Source organism: Rhamphochromis sp. 'chilingali' (genome assembly GCF_963969265.1).
Source record: "Rhamphochromis sp. 'chilingali' genome assembly, chromosome: 5".
NCBI lineage: Eukaryota > Metazoa > Chordata > Actinopteri > Cichliformes > Cichlidae > Rhamphochromis > Rhamphochromis sp. 'chilingali'.
The window spans coordinates 7,905,980-7,926,646 of NC_137932.1; the positions used below are offsets into that span (position 1 = coordinate 7,905,980).

Sequence of the window (20,667 nt, forward strand, 5' to 3'; positions counted from 1 at the left end):
CAGCCTGTCTCCCTCCCTGCTGTCACGTCACGTTCTCCGTTCCTCCATATGTTGCTGTTTCTTGTCACTGTATCAAAATATATTGTTATTTATGGATCGACTGTTGAGCAAACAACATCTGGCCAATGGCCTAATTAGGAATGAAGTGTTTAGTTTGGACGTGTGCGCTCTGTCTTACACACACACACACACACACACACACACACACACACACACACACACACACACACGCACACACACACACAATGTTTTATCCTTCAGCTGTAAAGCTGACCAATCTATATTCACCTCCATGTTCTTGCTTTCGTTCTTTTCTGGCACCCTACATCTGTGGTTCCAGGCTTGCCTCCCTTTTAAAGAAAACCTTGGCACCAAAATAAACCAGCTTGGCCCCTCATCGCCTCACCTTTACAGCGAGGTGTTGTTTGCCCCCAAGGCCTCCGTGCTCTCCCTCCTTTGCCCCCATCAAATCGAGCTGCCAGTATAAAACCACTGTGACAGAGAGAGCCATAAATTGCACGGTCTCTCGTTCCTTCCCTCCCTCTCTTGCTCTCCGTCCCTCTCACCTTCTTTCCTCTCTTTACATTCATCACTTACCTCTGGGGTTTTCTTTCTTTTTCCTAGCTCCCTACTTCCTTCTCTTCTTCTTTTCACTGCTTGCTTAACGTGAAGGGCAGAGGGCAGAGCTTTGGAAGAATATGAAAGAAAAACAGTGGAAAAAAGAATGAAGCACTGCAATGGAGAAAAACAGAAACTGTTGTAAAAGAAAATGTGAAAATCTTGTTTTATTGTGACACATGCATGCATTAATTATTATGTCTTAGGTCAATATCAGTGCTTAGGGGAACATTGAATTCATGGCTTTGAATCAAGGTCATACTGAAAAGAACAGTTTTGTTTTCTCCTCAAAGTAATAGCTCTACTCTAAGTTCCCGTTCTCACAGATAAACATGCACAAATATGAAGTCGGAAGGATTTGAACATAGGTAATCCATCTTAGGCTGTTCCCTGCAGCCCTCCTATAGAGCCTAAGGCGATGCTTCATATAAACCACCCTACCCACAATTCCCTCTAGGCCTCGCCCAAAGTCATTCAAAGCCATAAAGATCCTCAGCAGGGTGCACAGAGGCCTGCAGAGGCTCTAAAGATGGCATTTCTCAGGGTTTCAATACAACTTTAAAGAAAAATGGAAATGCATCTGAAAATGTTTGAGGTGGTTTTTTTGAAAAGCACAAACTCCCTACTGTCCTGCGGATGATATGTGCTGCAGGTTGTTATCAGTGAAAAATGATGTCAAACAATATGCAATGAGTATGAAATATCTAAGACTGGAGACTGATTGTGAAAGATCAAAGGCTTGCCTTGTTGTAGTTTCTAAATCTCTCGCAGATTGGAGTACATGGAGATCCCAAACTTAAACTGTAAATAATATACTTGGAGTATGAAGTTTGTTTTAGTTTCTGTGCCACATGCAGCCCAATTGGATCTCGAGTGATATTACAGCATTAATAAAAAAAAATGTTCACTTTCTTTTAGTGTAAAGAAGTACATTCTGGAAACGTTCACACTTAATGAACCATCCATTTACAAAATGGATGATGAACAGCCTCGGATATCTTAAGAAAAAAATAAGAGCAATTTCCACAATATGTCTCAGTTTTTACACAGTCATACTCATTGGAATGAAATACTACTGTCATAAATCAAAGAAATGTGTCTGCACGGCTCCGCGGCTTAACCATCTACTCTACACAGTGGTGTGGCACACAGGTAGTGTGTGTGACAGGGACAAGGCTGTGACACTTAATGATTCAGACACAGGACTCTCATTCATTTAAAGGACGTATTTGGGATATATTCTAATTATTCTTATGACCTACAACACAATGCTTCCTAATGTACAACATATTGAAAAGTTCTACAGTTAATCAAATAACTAAGACCACCCTCATGCTTTTTTTTTTTTTTTTCAAATGCTTCAACTATCTCATGGTCTGATAGATGCTTCAGAGAACCCCTTTAATATTAAAACCACTCAAAATGCCTTATGAAAGATAATATTTTAGCACTGGCATGTGAATGACTGCTGTATACTCATGTTTTAAAGTACACACAATATTTTTGTCCAAGTTTGGTTTGTTATATAGTTTTTTCTTTTGTTTTTGTTTTTTAAATTCTGAAGTGGCTGCATCCAACAATTACTGCCATATTTGTTAACTATGTGTTCAATTTTCAGTATAACCGGGCAAAATCGTCCCATAGGAGAAGACAAACACAGTTTTGTTTTGTTTTTTGGACACTTGAATTTGTCATTGGTCCCACATGGATGAATTACATTAATCTGTTATTCTTTGAAGCTTACTTTGCTGTTTTTTTTAAAATTACTATTCAACACGTACCACATACAATTTTAATACTGACTAGATACATGGAAATTTTGACACATCCACGCCCTAATTTTAATAATATTTAATTATGCAGAATAAGTCAGCAGTATCCACCAGTCTATCACTGAACTAGGGCTGGGCTACATGCGTATGAATTATACAGCATTATATTATTTTTCTTGACATCTTGACATCTGCTGCTTTATCATTCACTGTTCATAATTTCCTATCACTTGGTCATTGAATATAGTAATTAGCAAAACAAGTCTGAAACCCATCCCCGCTGTCTTCCGTGTTCCCTCCAGTGCGACTGCGATCAGACCGTCTGTCTCTCGTAGAGGAGTGCATCGCCCACTGCTCCACAGCTTACAAGCAGTCCACCACTCTGCTCAATCTGGCCTCACTCCTCAGAGTTTCAGGTACTTGCAGACACGCATGCACACTCACACGTGATCAGGCACTCTAACTCTAAATTTTATCAAGCTAAAATGTGTTTGACTATAATTTTCAATAAACCAGATCGAGGCAGTTTTCCAGCATAAGAAAAATCCATCTTCATAAGAGGTTTATTTATGTGTGCTTATGGCTTGCAAGCACGCAAACACACAGTACTGTGCAAACGTTCTCAGCCAGGTCTACTATCTTTATATTTTGCTAACATGAAACAAAATTGTTTTGTATTTTTTAAGTGGTCCTGAGTAATTGTTCTCCATGATTTATGAGGAGCTTTCAGAGTTAGTTTTTTGGACATGGGCTGCTTTTTCACTCATTTTTAGTGCAGTATTTGTACCTGATCATTTTCAGAGGAAAGTTTTTTTTGTTTGTTTGTTTGATAAGTCACTTAACAGTGATCCATTAATCATTGAAGCATAAAAAGGTGCCTCCCTCAAAGGATGAACCAGTGTTTTACAGACAACTTAGCGAAGAGCCCATTTCAAGTTGTATCTTTAGGCTATTTCTTTAGTTTAGTCAAAGATAACACAGTTTGACAGGTATAAAAATAGTCTTCTTTCACCAATAAGATGATTCCCAAAGAGTATTCATCAAAACCCTGACCTAGCTCAGTGTGGTGTGCCGTGGATCATTAGAAAATTTGAGGTAACTGGACAAGTGGACGAGAAAAGAAGAGTGGTAGGCCAAAAACACCCCACCAAGTGAGGAGTATCAGAGGTATGCCAAATTACAAAAGACACTGAAATGAAAGTCAGCTGTTTGATTAAGTGATGAATAATAATTTGACATTTTTAGTTAGTCGTTATGCGGGGAGGATGTCGGGGAGAGGTACTACAGTGAGTGTCTGGAGCCATCTGTAAAACATGGTGGAGACTCTAGCATGGTTTGGGTCTGCTGTGTTCTCACAATTTATGGAATTCTGAAAAGTGTCGTCAGATTTTGATCCACCGTGCAGTAAAATCTAGAAACCATCTGATTAGTACAGCTTTATTTGTCAGCATGACAATGATCCCAAACACACTGCCATTGTAGTAAAAGAATACCTGGATTAAAAAAACAACACAAAGCAATAAAAACACAATGCAACACTATCTGTTATGGATCGACTTACCTAGAGCAGAGCCCTCAACATTATTGAAGGTTGATGGTCAGTGTGGAATTATAAACAAAAGTCAGCCAACAGCCAAGAAAGAGCTTTGGGTGTTCTTTAAGAAGCCTGGAAAACTATTCCTGAAGACTGCTTGGAGAAAAAATTATAAATCTGTCTAACAGAGACGTTGTCGAAACAAATATTTACTTTCAAACTCGTTAGAATTGTATACACTCTGTTTTTGCCTTATATACTGCATTTACATCTATGTCTGTATATTTCAATAAACCACTGCTTCTATTCAACATTTTCCTGGCAAAGTAAAAAGAAATGAAGGGTTGCTCAAGAGTTTTGCAAAGCATTGTATGTATACTGAACGAGCAAACAGACTTACCTTGTGAGCTCTCAAAGCTGCCTTTTTTCCTGCTGTCAGGCATTATGCAGTTTGACAGTAAGAGACAGATTCTGTACAAGGCCATAAGGTGTGTATGTCAGCATTTGAAACTTTGTCAAGAGGCCTGCTGCTGCCTTGGAAAGGCAGCCTATTTATACGTTTTAAGTTTACCTGAAGAAGTCTTGATTTTGTTTTGTGGTAATTTTGTCTCCAATGTAGTCTCAACAGTGCATTCACTGTTCAATGAGTTGTTTATGAGACTGGCACGACAGCTGATCTACAGAGACTCTGTTCTCTTTTTTTTAATCCCATTATACTGGAATTGGCTGCAGTTAGAGTGTGATCACAGAGAATTCTCAGTGAATAGCAGCTAAAAAGCTAACATAAATATTTATACCTTCTTATAGACGTGGCCAAATTTGTTTAGAAATTGGAATTTTGGTAAATGTAGTATTGACTGTATGCCTAAATTAAGATGAAACATGAATTTTTTTTATTTTTTATGTTTTTTTATTTTTTATGATTTTTTTTTTTATTTTTTTTTTTTTTTTACAGGGTTAAAAAAAAGAAACTATTTTGCTAATATATGCTGATTGGTTAAAGATACATGACAGGACAAAATCCGTTTATGACACCCTTTTCTAAACTATAACTATGGGGAGGGCAATTAAGTCAAAACAGAAACCTAGTAGAATATGTAAGTGTGACAAGCAGCTAGTTGTGGAGGTTTAAGGTGACAGAAATGCTTCTCATTTGGTGCATGAAATCAAAAGGCCAAGTGGCTCAGAATGGTTTGTGGCCTGATACTTACAGAAGGTGTTCTGCTATAGTCAAAACCCTGAACATTCAGTTTAATTCATTTTTGCACAGTTTTATTTGTACGGCACCAGCTCACAACAGCAGTCACCTCAAAGCTTGTATAAGGTAAAACACCGAAAATACTAGAGAGAAAACCTCAGTAAATAGACACCTTATGATGAAGCACTTGGCGATGGTAGGAAGAAAGAACTCCATTTTATCAAAAAGAAAACTGCAGATAACTGTTTTTATATATCTGTTTTTATATTAATAATTTTTGTTGTTTTTTATATATATATATATTATATCTATATATATATTTTTTTATATCTCATGAACCCATTTTTAGGCTACAGTCTCATAGATCGTAGCCCTGGATCAACAGGCAAAACCCCCTGTGAAAGTGGAAGTTGCAAGATTGAGATTTCTACTTAAAACTTCTCTCCTTCTAAGATGTTCAGTTGTTGTGCCTGTCTTAGCTACTGTCTAGGCACCCCTTAGTCAGTCTCTTTGAAGCTGTTTATTGTCTCATGCTGGTTGAAAGTCTTGCAAAATATAAAAGCATTGATCTGTCTTTTAATGTTGACATAAACTTGTAGGGGGTATTCATCTTAATGACGTCTTTTTTACTTCAAAGTTGTCAGACTCATGTTTTGTAATTTGTAATATCTGCAAGACTTTGGCTATTATCCACATGATACTAATAGTAGAACTGAAGTTGTCGAAGAGCTATGCCTAAAGACTGAGCCAAAGGACAGACTTCAGTCCAATTATTTTGCATAACCTAGCACGTCTTTGACTGCTAATGAATGTGCAGTAAGTGCGAGAAAATGGGAAATGAAATGGTGTTTATTCTCAGTGCACATTGCAAATCCTTCCATGTGAAACGCAGCACTTAAAGCAACAAACTACAGTCACAAATCAAACAAGGTTAATGTACTACGTTTCAGCAAAGAGGTTTAATTTCCTTAAGATTTTCACTCTTCCTCTATACGTTCTCTCAAGTCGTCTGACTCTACACTGTCCTTCATCCCGTCATGTTTAAATTCCTCAGGAATTACCACGTTTACAGACTCTCGACTCGAAAAATCCTTGTGCAGTGTATTTGCAGTAATACCAAAAGCAATTTAATTCTTTATGTTTTTGTGGTATTTTTCATATCTCCTGCATGTTTGTCAGACCGCTGAGCTGTATTTTTAGCGAATGTGGCAACACGGTAATGGAATCCATTTTATGCACAAGATGTGACATGCCGACTTCAGTGCTTTCAAATCTTTTTTTTTTCTTTTTTTTTTTGAAAGAGAACTACAAGAAAAAAACATGAATAGTAGAAGCTTGTATACTTTGACCATTTTAGTTCCAACCCCCACTTTTCCAATGCTGAAAAAGTGAAAACCAAGATGTCCTTTTTCTGCACAAACTGCACAAACTTTACCTCTGCCTCTGTGCCCGTGTTTACTGTTCATCTTTTAAGAATATAAGATAGACAGACAGACAAAAAAGAGTCAGTCTTTCATGCTTCTTCCCTATTTTGTCTTCTGTCTCTTGGATTCATGGTCCTGTTGTTTCTCTCTGAGGCCTGTCACCAGCTAAAGGAAACCTGCTAACTGGTCTTGTGGCATTTCTGTGTCTTTGCTGCTCACATTCTGTCAGCAGGAAACCCTCGCTGTGTGGTTTCAGAAAGGGCGGAAAAAAAGAGGCAAAGGGAGATGAGAAGAGCAATAAACAAATTTTTAAATAAATAAATGCAGGAGGGAGGCTTTTGAAGGGTGCGTAGCTCTGGGGCTCTGTGGTGAATATTTAATGCAGGTATCACCAGCACGCCGGTTAAAAACCCTTAGGGTTCGGTTCCTGCCCCTGCAAAAAAGTGATCCATGAATCATTTCATTTTATGGCATAGAGGTGCAAACGTTGTTTATGTATGAAGTAATCGCTAATTATAATATTCCAAATGTAGCAAATTTTTCCGACTTGGGTAGATGATTGTTATAATCCACTGTAGGGTTAGATTAAACTACACACGCTCCTATTTGTCCTCTTTCGCACATTTTCATTAGAGTCTTTGGTTGGACCATCAAGGACAGGTAAAGGTTTCAATTGGATTTCCAAGATGTCTGATTTTTAGATCAACTTGAAATAAATGCCAGGGAATGTTTTGATTTAAAGAAAAAAAAAATGGTGGAAAAGAGCACAGGGTGAACAAAGATGTGCCGCCACACACATACACAAACCTTGTCTATATTGAGGTCTTGACAGCTTTTGAAGATGCCATTTCACCAGTCACCCTGAAAATATTTGACAAACACCTCTTTCCCTTCACAGTAAACACAGCATTTCTGTCATCACACGCACACACGCATGCACGCACGCACACACGCACAAACAAACAGCCACCGACCAATTCAGTGCCATCACATTTCTTCATCTCAACGCCAGTTCTTTGATCTTCAGCGCACAGGTTTATTCAGAAGTTGTTCCTGACCATGCCTCTTTTGATCGTCCCATCCTCTGCCTTTTGTTTATAGAGCTTACACACAGATCAAAGGTTGTCCTGAGCTGCCACATGAATGTTATGTAATATGCAGCCTTATGAGATTTGCGGTTTAGTTTTTGAATGTTGACATTTGTCAGGATTAAGAAAACAAATTCAAAAGACTTTTAAAAAAAAATCCATTTGTACTCATTTAAATGAATATCTGTGTTTGCATGCCTAGGGGAAGATGAAGCAATGAGAAAAGGCAAAGTGCTGACCCTGCTTGCAGAGCAAGCTCTGCAATGTCTGGACTTCAAGGCGTCGTACATCCACTGTCAGGACCTCATGGCTGCAGGTAACTGTGAAGCTTTGCTCAGACCAGTAGAGGCTTTAGGGAAACTATAATATATGTGATATGTAAGTAGGATTTAAGTAAAATGACCACTGAAATATGAGAGAAATGTTTTACCTCATTGTTGATAACTGGTATCACTCTTAGACGGGGGCGTTAATTACTTTGCATGTTAAAACCTTACTAAAAAGAAGCCTTTTTTAATATTATTAAGCTTGTTACAACTCTCATGCAGTATAACAAGAACAGAAGAAGACTGACAGGCAATAGCATTTAGCAAAATCCATTGAGGTTGATGAACAATGGAAAAAGACAGAAGTCTTCAGAGAGAAAAGGGATTATTAATGATATTTAAATGATAACAATGGGCATTGACTGGCATCAAACGGGTGTCCTGGTTTTAAATACCTGGGTGGTGTATTGACTGTGATATCAAAGTATACTGACATCCAGTCAAATGAGCTACAGTGCTTAACAAATTTAAAGAGAGTATTAAAGTGCTTCCACATACAGGTGGATTAACCATTACAGACACATAAAAATGGTTTTGGTAATTACCAATGCTATTAATTTAATGGAGTTGTGTCATAAAACCTTTATTTGGTGGTGGTCTAAAAAATGGCTAAAGGTTCAAACATTGGAAGTCAACTGAACTCCCACACTGCACACTCCCTCAGCATCTCTGAACAAAGCTGGTCCCACTTGCAGTTCTCGCATCAGAATATGAAAAATATTTTTATATATGAACGTCTTTAGGATCAACCACCTCCATCAGAGTTTTTGATGCCTCTGATGACACTACAAGTCAAATAAAAAGGTTTCAGTTGATTATTATTTCTGCCACAATCAGTCTTCTTTTGTTTATGCCATCTTAATTAGTTGTACTCAGGACACCTAAGTTTATGAATGCGATAACTCGAGAAAGAGACGATGTAGGAACTTTAAATTGATACCATAGGTGCATCTACTAAAAATCTTGGATGAGTTTGAATCTCTGTGGCCTTGACCTGAAGTTCAGAGTACGTTTTCTGAAAATCTTATAACGTCAGAACAAGGTAACTTAGGATTTTGAAATTTATACTGTAGGTGTGTCTGCTAGGGAGGCTAAGGGGTAGTGTACAAGGCCGCTATTTTCCTTTAAACTCCTGCTCTGACCACCTGTAACATGCACGATTTCACCACAGACCTTGCGCAGAGAGCAAACTTCTACTTTTAAACTGATCCAAGTTTAATGTGTGAAATCATAAGAGAGCTGGATGTCCAAGCATGTCCAGTTTTCAAGTCTGAAGGCAGTGTGTTAAGCTAAGAGACAGAAAGGTCGAGCGATCATCATTTTTCTCAACACTGAGACAATGGGGGTGGGGATGTCTTGTTTGATGCTGTAATATTTTCCACCACAGAAAAATTAAGTCCAAGGGGGGAAAAAAACAACTTAAATTTCACTGTGTTGTTCTACAGTCCTGAGTAATGGGAGAGTGCTTAGATGAGAAAAAAGGTGTCTTAGAGAGAGAGAGGGTGTAATCAGATAAGCAACAGTATTCTCTCTCTATGAACACAGCAGGAATAATTGAATCTGTTTGTAAAAACGAAGTCAAGGCGGCGTGTTGGTTTCTGGCTATGATGAAGCTGGAACAAATGTAGCTCAGCTGTTATAATGTTTCAGGCTGATATTTTCTTCAAGGAGAAGTGTGCAAAAGTAAAGATTTAAGTATTTGTTAATGTCCCAAGGGCTTTGAAAGTTACTCTTTCCTGGCTCGTTATACAGGGTGGGCCATTTATATGGATACACCGTAATAAAATGGGAATGTTTGGTGATATTAAAGTCCTGTTTGTGGCACATTAGTATATGTGAGGGGACAAACTCCTCAAGATGGGTGGTGATCATGGTGGCCATTTAGAAGTCAGCCATCTTGGATACAACTTTTGTTTTTTCAATAGGAAGAGGACCATGTGACACATCAAAGTTAATGGTAATGTCACAAGAAAAACAATGGTGTGCTTCGTTTCAATGCAACTTTATTCTTTCATGAGTTATTCACAAGTTTCTGACCACTTATAAAATGTGTCCAATGTGCGGCTCATTGTGTTGGATTGTCAATGCAACCCTCTTCTCCCACTCTTCACACACTGATAGCAACACCGCCATTCAGCTGGCCCACGACGACCAATCCACTTTCCAGGAAACTGTTCATCTAGGAATGCTCGGACCTGGCACCCATAATGTGGTGGTGCACCATCTTGCTGGAAAAACTCAGGGAACGTGCCAGCTTCAGTGCATACAGAGGGAAACACATCATCATGTAGCAATTTCAAATATCCAGTGGCCTTGAGGTTTCCATTGATGAAGAATGGACCCACTATCGTTGTACCCCATGTACCACACCAAACCCTCACTTTTGTTGTTCCAACAGTCTTGGAGGGATCCATCCAATGTGGGTTAGTGTCAGACCAATAGTGGTGGTTTTGTTTGTTAACTTCACCATTCACATAAAAGTTTGCCTCATCACTGAACAAAATCTTCTGCGTGAACTGAGGGTCCTGTTCCAATTTTTGTTTTGCCTATTCTGCAAATTCTGTGCGCTGATCTGGGTCATCCTCGTTGAGATGCTGCAGTAGCTGGAGTTTGTAAGGGTGCCATTTGTGAGTAGCTAATATCTGCAGAAGGAATGTTCGACTAATGCCACTCTCCAGTCACATGCGGCAAGTGCTACGCTGTGGGCTCTTGCTGAATGAAGCTAGGACAGCCACTGATGTTTCTTAATCAGTGACAGTTTTCTTGCGTCCAAATTTTGGCAAATCCAACACTGAACCACTTTCACGAAACTTAGCAAGCAGTTTGCTAACTGTAGCATGAGAGATGGGTGGTCTCGTAGGGTATCTTGCATTGAAATCTGCTGCAATGACCTGGTTACTGCGTTCACCAGATATCAACACAATTTCGATCTGCTCCTCACGTGTTAACCTCTTTGACATGTCAATGGCTGTGAACAAAGAGAGACTTGTGAATAACTCATGAAAGAATAAAGTTACGTTGAAACCAAGCACACCATTGTTTTTCTTGTGACATTACCATTAACTTTGATGTGTCACATGGCCCTCTTCCTATTGAAAAAACAAAAGTTGTATCCAAGATGGCCGACTTCTAAATGGCCACCATGGTCACCACCCATCTTGAGGAGTTTGTCCCCTCACGTATACTAATGTGCCACAAACAGGACTTTAATATCACCAACCATTCCCATGTTATTACGGTGTATCCATATAAATGGCCCACCCTGTACTTTTTAGATTCTGTTCTTTGCTTTAATGTTCTGGATATTCGCGGATTATTTTACAATATGCATTTTGTGTTTGATGCTTTGTCATTATGTCTTGATTGGACTTGATCTTGTAGTTACATTCTCTTTTTGTTTCCCTCCAGGTTACAGTCCAGCATGGGAGGTGTGCAGTCTGCTCGGTCAATGTGACGGTTATGGAGACCTGGAGGCCCGGCAAGAACTGTTAGCCTTCTCTCTCACACACTGCCCCCCTGACAGCATCCACGGCCTCCTGGCCGCCTCCAGTGACCTACAAACTCAGGTAAACCAGCCAGGCGGTTTATTAACAGCATTGTTATATCGTTTTCATGTTTGGCTGCTGCTGTCATTTTGTTTGCCCTTTCATGTGTGTCCAAAATGAAAATGGTTTGTATAGTGAGCTTTTGAAGCAAATACGTGCAAGAAGAGAATTTGTGATGGTGGGAAAGTTGAAGGCTTCCAAGAATGAAAATTGAAATAACCAGTGGTAGAGCAAAGTGGGCGCATATGACAGTAGTGAGACACTACAGCTGCTAATGGGAGTGAAGGGGGAAATATACAAGAGGGTTACGAGCAAAACACAGGTTGGTTGTCCAGTATTAACAAGCAGTTACTGTAGCAACAAAAATATGAGAACAAGTCCTTTAATTTATATATGGGGCTGGATATACGTTAGCATAAGCATAGCATAAGCTGAACAGACATCTTTTTAAGATTTAGGTAAGATGTGTGAGTAGCTTTTCAAACGCGTTCAGAGGAATATCGTTGCCATTACTACTAAAAGAATTTACTGTTGACTTCATGTGTTTGTGCCTTTAAAGGGGCGGCTTTGCTATGGTGACAAAGCAGGTAGAGGTGATACGTAAACACATTTTTTGTATTAGCCAGTTTAAAAAAAAGACGTTTGATAGAACCAGCAGTAAAATTAGGACTGCTAAGGAAGTTTTTAAATGATCAATGTAGACAACAATAAAAGTGCCTCCCAAGCCTGTGAGTCAAGGACCTTTAAGATAAATAAGATAATTAGACCTTAGTATACATATACAGTATACAAACGTTAAATTACCAATCACATGGAAGCAACTCTGTGCTTTTAGTCATGTAGACACGGTCATGACTTCTTGAAGTCCAAACAGAGCGTCAGAATGAGGGAAGATGATTTAAGTGACTTTGAATGTGGCATGGTTGTTGGTTGGTCTGAGTGTTTCAGAAACTGCTGATCTACTGGGATTTACAAAGAATGGTCTGAAAAAGAGAAAATATTCAGTGAGCAGCAGTGCTGTGACAAAAATACCTTGTTTGTGCCAGAGATGAGAGGAGAATGGCCAGACTTGATAGGAAGGCCAACAGTAACTCACTGTACCACTGGTTACAACCAAGGGATCCAGAAGAACGGATCTCTGAACGGACAACACGCCAAAGATGGGCTACAACAACAGAAGAGCATTACAGGTGTCACTCCTGTCAGCTAGGAACAGGAAAGAGAGGCTACAATTTGCACAGCTCACCAAAATATTGTGCTGCAACATTCAGATAGGAGGATCAGAATTTGGGTAACTGACAAGAAAGCATGGATCCATCCTGCCTTATATTTTTGGCATACTTCTTGACTTTTTAGTCTGAACACGCTTATCCCTTTATGACTACAGTGTACCAGTCTTATAGTTACTTTCCGCATGACAGCACACCATGTTGAAAAGCTTAAATCATCTCAAATATGGAGGAAACCGAATTTGTTATTTCTGGCAAAATAGCTCTAATCTCTTGTTTTCCTCCTCCCTCTATCCTGCAGGTGTTGTACCAGGCTGTTAACTATCAAATGGAGCCTGTAAATACAGAGACCGGACGAGAAGTTGACGAGACAGACTCTTTAAAGGTAAATGTAATTTTTTTCCTTACAACCCCCTCATTCTGTTTTCCATCACATGCATGTTCTTGTTTGAACTGCCTCCTCTATCCCTGTGTGGGTTTGTTTCTGTCCTGTTCAGTTTGTGTGTTTTCCTGCCGCTCCATATTTGATGAGGTGTAAATCTAGTGTTACGGTCCTCAGCTCCCTTGTTTTATTTATGCCTTCCTTTCTCCTCCCCTTCAGCACTGCCAGCTTTATGATGCCTTGAGTGGGTGTTAATGTTGCATGACTTGCATTTCATCCCCCTTTGTGTGCAAATAGGTGCTCATTTGAAGCTGTCTGTTATCATTTTATTATTGTATTGATGTCCCTCACTTGTATATGTTTAAGCTGCCCAAATGTGTTCTGTGTGTGCACCGTGGGCATGTATTTATGCAGCTTTCGGTGTATGTGTATGTACTGAATAGCTGGTTTTTATTATATCTTTTTATCATGCGTATATGTTTTCTTCATTTCATGCTCTTACCCTTAATCCCTTGCTAAATAAAGTATTGATGAAAGGCACTAAATGATTTGGCTCCAGCCCACTGGATCTCCCAAGATGGCTTTGTAAAGATTTTCAAATGTATAGAAAACAGCACTTTATTGAATTTTGTGGTGTACTTATTAATGTACATTACATTGCAAAAGGATTGCAACTTTCATTTCCAAATATTAAATGTTAAAGATTTTTGTGGAAGAGGAAGCTCTCAGAGAAGATTAATAACTAAATACTGACGCTGCTTTGAGAGGGGTAGTTCAGAAGACCAACAGAACACAAATACCACAATTGTGACTTAACTGTGACAGCTTCTTTGACTACCTTACTCTGTTCAAAGTCAACAAAATAGACCACTTCTGAAGCACTCTATCTATATCTGAAAAATGTGGGTTAGGTGGCAGATGCTCCGTTTCACCAGCTAATAAAAAGTGGAGATACTAAGAAGTCCAAAACAGTTTTGTTTGGTTTCTATAAGCATGGAAGGATATAGAAAGGCTGGGATATGGAAGCAAATTAGGACAAAATATTCTTTTGATCATAATTTTGACTGTAGAAATCTGAAGGAAAAATAAGTCAGAAACCCAGGACAAACATAATTCAAGCGTTATTTTCACAGTTCTGTTATCTTAGAACTTCAAAATAGTCAAAATTACTGAGATAAAAGTCATAACTCTTTATCACTCATCTTTGAGTGTTTAGCCAACATAAAACTTCTAATCTTGAGCTAAAATTAGCCAGCACTGATCTTCAGCCCATACAGTGGTGTGCCTCTAAGATATATACTAGGTGTGTTTCGAGTGGATTGTCTCATCTAACTCTGTGTTAGATGAGATAAATTCTGTTGCTTTAAGAAGGAAGCTTTTGCTTTGTCAAGGAGCGAATCACTGAATAATATTTTTAATTCAGTTGTATAATCTTAGTGACGAAAGTATTAGTGACAGAAATACTTGTTGTATTATGAATCTGTTCTACATCTGTGTAGAATTTTCCTCTGCCTGTGTGACTTTTGGAAAGTTTTCTGAACAAACACAATACAGAATGTGTGTTTCAGAACCAGAAGGGCCCTGCTTGAATGCATATTGTAATTCCTCTATGCACTACATAAATAAACCAGTAAAAGAAAAAGAGCCCTGCACTTATTAAAATGGCTTCTCAGAAGTACCTAATAAAAAATAGAATACAATATTCATGGGTCTAATCTAGCAGTGCCGATCGAGCGATGCTGTGTTTTTATTTACAAAAAGGAGGTGTTGTATGCTGCACACTGTTCTCAAACTGTAAAGCCCCTTGTCGTGGGTACTTCTACAAAGGCTCCAGAGTGACACAGTAGAATATGTTTGCCATTAATTTTTCTTCTCTTTCTTTCTCTTCAGCCCCAACCTCGTGTGGGCTCCTCTGTGGGGACAGCAGGAGACCTCCTGCACAGGACTACAGCGAAGACCATGGAAGTCCTGACTACTACAGGACTGAATACCAAGGCTGTTTTGACTGCAGTCAGTGACCACCGCTGGTGGAAGGACTCACTCAATTACCTCCGGCCGCTGCATGTAAGAATCCATTGACTGTGTTGTTTTATTAATTCTTCGCTGCAGATGAAGATTTTTTTTGTAAAGTTCTTAATGGGTGCACTTACCACCTTGTAGGTTTAAAAAGTACAGTTTCTATGCATTTTACTGATATAAATGTATTTATATTCTGTGTAATAATCATGATCAATTAGCCAGCAACAGCGTAGCAGCGGTTATGGATGTATCCGCCTTGTTTTTAACTCTACAGACTAATGGGCTGCATAGACAGATCTCATGTCTGTCTGCACTCCCATACCTCACATACTTTTGCTCGCAGACTTCAAAAATAACCAATCAAGAGCTCATCTCCTGCATAATTAATTGGCCCTCCTGTTGAATATTTCAATATCTGGTGGCTGCACGGGCCCGACGGTCGCCCGGGTGGAGATTGATGGCGTCTCTGGTGTTGGCAGCAATTGGGAGGGGTGATCGTGATTGCGGCTTTCTAAAGAAAGAGGAAAAATTGCATGGATGTTAGCTGTGGGACAAGGAAAAAATATGACAGTGTTGAGGGCATGTTGTGAAAGTTTAATGATGTTTTGATGGCTCCTCAGGGTCGTGGTTCAGGAGCCACTAGCCAGGAAGGGGCATGTGAGAACGCCAACTTGGAGCGTCAAGGCTGCAGCCCCTTTTATCAGGATCTCATTGAGGATCCCTATGTAGACACGGTGAGTGGCTTAAGACCAGTGTTTCTCGTAGCTCTTTGCTTTGTACATTCTTATCAACCTTCTTTCTTCTTATGTTTTGTTTTCTCACCCCAGGGCATCCTTTCAAATTACAGCAAAAACTGCATGAGTAGGCTTATGACTGGGCAATTAATTAGATTTTCTTGCTATGACTTATACATTCTTTAAAAAGCAGCGTTGAGACAAAATGAATATTGATTTCAGACTGAACAATTATAATGCCAAGTACTAACAGAAGGGACTTTGGACTACTGGTATGATGCTAAAAATAATCCAAAAGAAAAGAATGTCAACAGAAGGAATTATAGGGATACAAAAGAGTAAAAGTAAGAAAAGGAGTAGATTGACCTTTGTACCTGGGAAGTGGTTGCCTCTGGGCTATGACTGGGCTTTTTACTCAGAGACACAAATCATACGGAGAGCTGAAAGAGCGGACGGGAGGGGAAACGGAGAAGGCCGATACATCTCCTCTTATGACATTTTAATAGGCTTCTCCAAATCCCTTCCTTCACTTCATCGCCAGCATCCATCCATCTTCCATCATCCATCTACCAATAATTACTCCCCACATCCATCTGCCCATGAGCTGGCTGATCAATGGGATTAGTTTTTACCTTAACAGTTGCAATGAAGGGAGTGGGGATTGAGGAGAGACTGATTGAGAGAGAAAGAGAGACAAATGCAACGGGACTGAAAGATGGATAGAGACAGAGTGGCGAAGACAGACAGGACACACTCTGCGTTGAAGCGATAGCTCTGAGACCGAGCAAGAGCAGAAACTTTATTGTCCGCCACTCAGACACATGAGAAATAACTTGTATACAAGAAACCTATAAATGACTTTTCAAAAGGGCCTGATTTTGAAATGCTTTACTTGGCTCTGAAGTTCATTTGTTCACTCAGTCTCTCATCTGTCTGACTCCTTGAGAATGAAGATATTCAGTCATCTTCATCATGTCTCGCTGTGCTTTTTCTAGTCTGCTCAGATATGGGGAGGGAGGGTTGCCTTAATATAAAGAAAAGTACTATATCACTCTTCCTTTGTCATTCTTTCTTTTAGAGTCAAGATGTGTATTCGTTCTACAAAGAAGTGCCTGCAGAAAACTTTGCTGAGGTTTTGTTGAGGACTGGAAAACTGGCTGAGGCAAAAACTGAGGGAAAAACCCCGTTTCCTGCTACAGAAGGTAAACATGTGGCCTACATAGACATAGATTTTCTAGTGCATCAGCAGAAGCTTCTTTCTCCAACCCGAGCCTCTGATTTATTTTTGGTATTCAGGGTTTCTGACTTCTAATTTCATAACCAACCTTTAATAAAATTTATAACCTCACTGTTTGTTATTCTTGGTGTACTACAACTCAATTCTACTCCAGATTGGATTTTGGAATCAGGCTGAATCTGAGTGAGGTTTTTGAGGGCTAGTTGTTCAGACTTTTTGACCTTGTCTGTCGCTGCTCACTAAGTCAATGTGCTTACCACGGTTTTTGCTGTATAATTTAAATTTGAAATGGTAGTTATTGGTACATTGATTTGGCAAGATCTCAACTGTCAGGTTGCTTGTAAAAAATTTTTTCCAGGATTTCAAATTATTATTATGATAATGCAGCTTCTAAGTGTTTGATTGAGGCTGAATTTTGTTTAACTTAGCTTTTTCCTCAGCGCTCCATCTTAGTGAAGCTGGATGGTATTTGCACAGCGTAGTTGGCTTCCTCCTTGACACCCTGCCCTCTCCTCTTCTCATCTATCTTAGCCTGGGAGCCCATATATGGTCGACTAGGGGACAACACGGGAAGAATAGCCTCACTGATTAATTAATGTATCCGCACGCATCCCACCGCATCAGTAAATAATGCTGCATCACTGCAGAGATACTAGAGAGATAGCATCAAGTCAAAACATCAAGGCCACACTGCATGATGGATCATAGCTGCTCGCAAAAATCAATGACACTACAAAAACAAACGTGTGTGTGTGTGTGTGTCTGCATGTAATACAAATGCATGTAAAATTCCACACTTGCAGTCACATTTTCACACATCCACACTTTTCAGCAAATCCAACTTCTCTGCAGTTGCCGCTGTCATTCAAATGAATATCTCTCTTTTCTTAAAAGTCACCTTCCCTTCGGAGCAGCTGCAGAGTGTGACGTGTCGAGAAAGAGAAAAGCCACTCTGGACAGCATCGCGTCCGATAACAACCTTCGATTAATGACTGGTGTGTCGGCCCGCCGCGCTGGCTGTCCTTAAAAAACAGACTAGGAGATGGCCTTTAAGAAAATAAATATATCGATTTTTCACCTGGCCTAGATAAGTTGGAGGTAATTAATGATGACACAAGTGGAAAGTGACTCAATGGGATTGAGCTGAGTAAGGTGCAGACACAAGCACTTGATGTGAAGACAAGTGGGGAGAAAGAGAGAGGTAGACACACACACATATTTGCACACATGACTCCAAACTCCACTGACACACAGCATGGAGTGCTGCCATTTGCCAAATGTTGACCAGGCTCTAATCAGTTGTTTTTCCCCACACTGCCTGCACAGGTGAAATAGTAATAGGTTAGTGTCTCACCGACCTACTAACAATGTGCTCGATTTAGCTGACACAGAAGCAGGAGTGTGTGTGTGTGTGTGTGTGTGTGTGTGTGTGTGTGTGTGGATGCAGACACACAAAAACAGCCCATCTAATGCACCCACTTCTCTGTGTGTTGTCTCTATCACTTTCTCTGCACTCACTCACAAACGCACACACACAAACACTCACTCACTCACAAGAAGAAATGTTGTATGCTTTAAAGGCAGGGTTATCTATTTAGTGTGTGTGTCTGTGTGTGTGTGTTTACCCCTCTGGTAATTCCTGTCCCGATGGTATCTGTAGCTTTAGAGAGGCGTGTAATCAGCTCATTCTGAGGTGTAGCTCATTGAAACCCGTGGGGTAGGAGAGGAGGGGAGAGAAAAACGAGCAAAGGAGAAGGGTGGGAACACTGCTTAAGAGAGCTGTTATTTGTCCTTAAACTAGTTCATTACTTCGCTGCTGCTCGCACATGCAACGGCGTGCACCTTCAGCTATGCCCTTCCAACCATGTGTGTGCACATATGCATATTAGTGTGCATTTTGTTCTACAGTGTGACTCTTCCTGTGCCCTGCCTCTGTCTCCCTCCCAGTGTCCATGCTCTACTTTTCTCTGTCTGTTTCATTTTGTCTCGGGCTCTTATCACCAACGCAGGCTTCTGTTCTCCTTGGGTCTCAGACTACAAAGTGATTCTGTCTGATCCTCTCTGCTGCCTCCCGCTGTTTCCTCAGAGTATGTTTGTTGGTGATTGATTAACTGAGAGCATCCGTGCGCTTACAGTGTTTGGAATTTATCAAGTTCATCTACATATTTTTAATTGTAATCATGCGAGTGCTGTTGTGTGTTTTTGGTCTCATTGTGTCTAACTATTGTGGCCTAGAGGGAAGCTGTTTGGGTTAACTCCATCCTTGTGCCCAGAGCTCTGTAGACACTCCAAAACCCATCAGCCTTAGGGGCACTGCATAAACATGGACTGGTTCCCAGTTTCATACTCGTGCTAACTCTGAATGGGATTAGTTTTTGTTCACTTATGAAAAGCTAATCAATATGCATACTAATTAGTTCTCAATCATTAAATGTTTGCTGCTGCTGTACCACCATAAACCCCACAAGTTCACAAGTTCTGCACGTGAATGCAGAATTTTAAAAGTAAATTTTAAATGGTGATCGTGCAGCAAACATTTCAGTGTTTTAAAAAAATCTTTGTGATTCTGTTTGGGATTTTTAATACTGTGTTTATGTAATATTGGCAGGAAAAAAAGAACAGAAAAACTTCAGTCCCATTACCAGTCATGACAGCCCTGTTGCCCTGCCAGTGATTCTGAGTACTTTGGCATGGTCAGTTCATGATGGGCTTTCAAGTCCAGAGTACTGAGTTATAGAAGCTGAAGTTTCAGTGGCTAAGCAGCCATCTGCCCAATGTAGGGGTTAGTGTGTGTGTCGCCATGGCAGTTGAAAGGCATTTAAGTTGTGTCACATAATACCATACTTGTATCTGAATAACTACAAATAAGCCTCAAAGACTCATTTATGCTCGTAAGGGAAAACTTAGTGGAAGGCACGGCATTTCAGTAGTTATGCTATCACCTCACTACGAGAAAGTTCCTGGTTCCCAGTACACTGACTTCCTCCCACAGTCCAAAGTTATGCATACATATAAACTGGAGGTTAAATGACGTTTCTAAAATGTCTTTGGATGTGAGTGATTCAAGTGTATAGAACCCCGTAAAGCACTTTGATCAGTAAGATTAAATAAATGCCAGTTCATGTATTAGAATGTGCTCTGAAAGCCTGCCTTTCATTATATATACAACGTTGTACATATAAAATCACATTACATTCATTATGCTTCAGAAGACTGCGACTGTGGAATACATGTTGGAAGCATTTACCTTGGTCTGTCATATGTATATACTGTGTATCAGGTGTCGTTTTCTTCTGTAGCTGCTTTATACAATAACTTATATGAGGTTCATATAGATTGAAATAATAAGATGAAACTTGCAATATGAAAAGAAGAAGCCTCAAGCTTAAAAAGCCGATATATAAACTGTATAACCAACTGTTTAGTCAGTTCATCTATATACTGTAGGCCTGAAAGTGCAAGATCAAATCACCAAATTACAAAACAACCGCAGGTGTGATTGAAACCAGAACAAAGGTTACGATCATAGATGGGTTTGGTCTGAGCCATATCTACTTGCAG

General features: G+C 39.7%; 1 protein-coding gene across 2 annotated transcripts in view; it reads left to right on the top strand.

Moving 5' to 3' along the window:
* Positions 1-20,667, top strand: part of nbas (NBAS subunit of NRZ tethering complex) — a 197,495-nt gene that overhangs the window by 68,639 nt on the left and 108,189 nt on the right. For both annotated transcript variants that reach the window (XR_013971666.1, XM_080882594.1), the window contains exons 33-39: positions 2,693-2,806; positions 7,837-7,950; positions 11,369-11,526; positions 13,036-13,119; positions 15,007-15,180; positions 15,756-15,869; positions 16,948-17,071. Coding sequence is in view for 1 of the 2 variants with exons in the window: in XM_080882594.1 (XP_080738720.1) it covers positions 2,693-2,806; positions 7,837-7,950; positions 11,369-11,526; positions 13,036-13,119; positions 15,007-15,180; positions 15,756-15,869; positions 16,948-17,071 (882 nt within the window). In the remaining variant the exon portion in view is untranslated. The remainder of the gene's footprint in view (positions 1-2,692; positions 2,807-7,836; positions 7,951-11,368; positions 11,527-13,035; positions 13,120-15,006; positions 15,181-15,755; positions 15,870-16,947; positions 17,072-20,667) is intronic.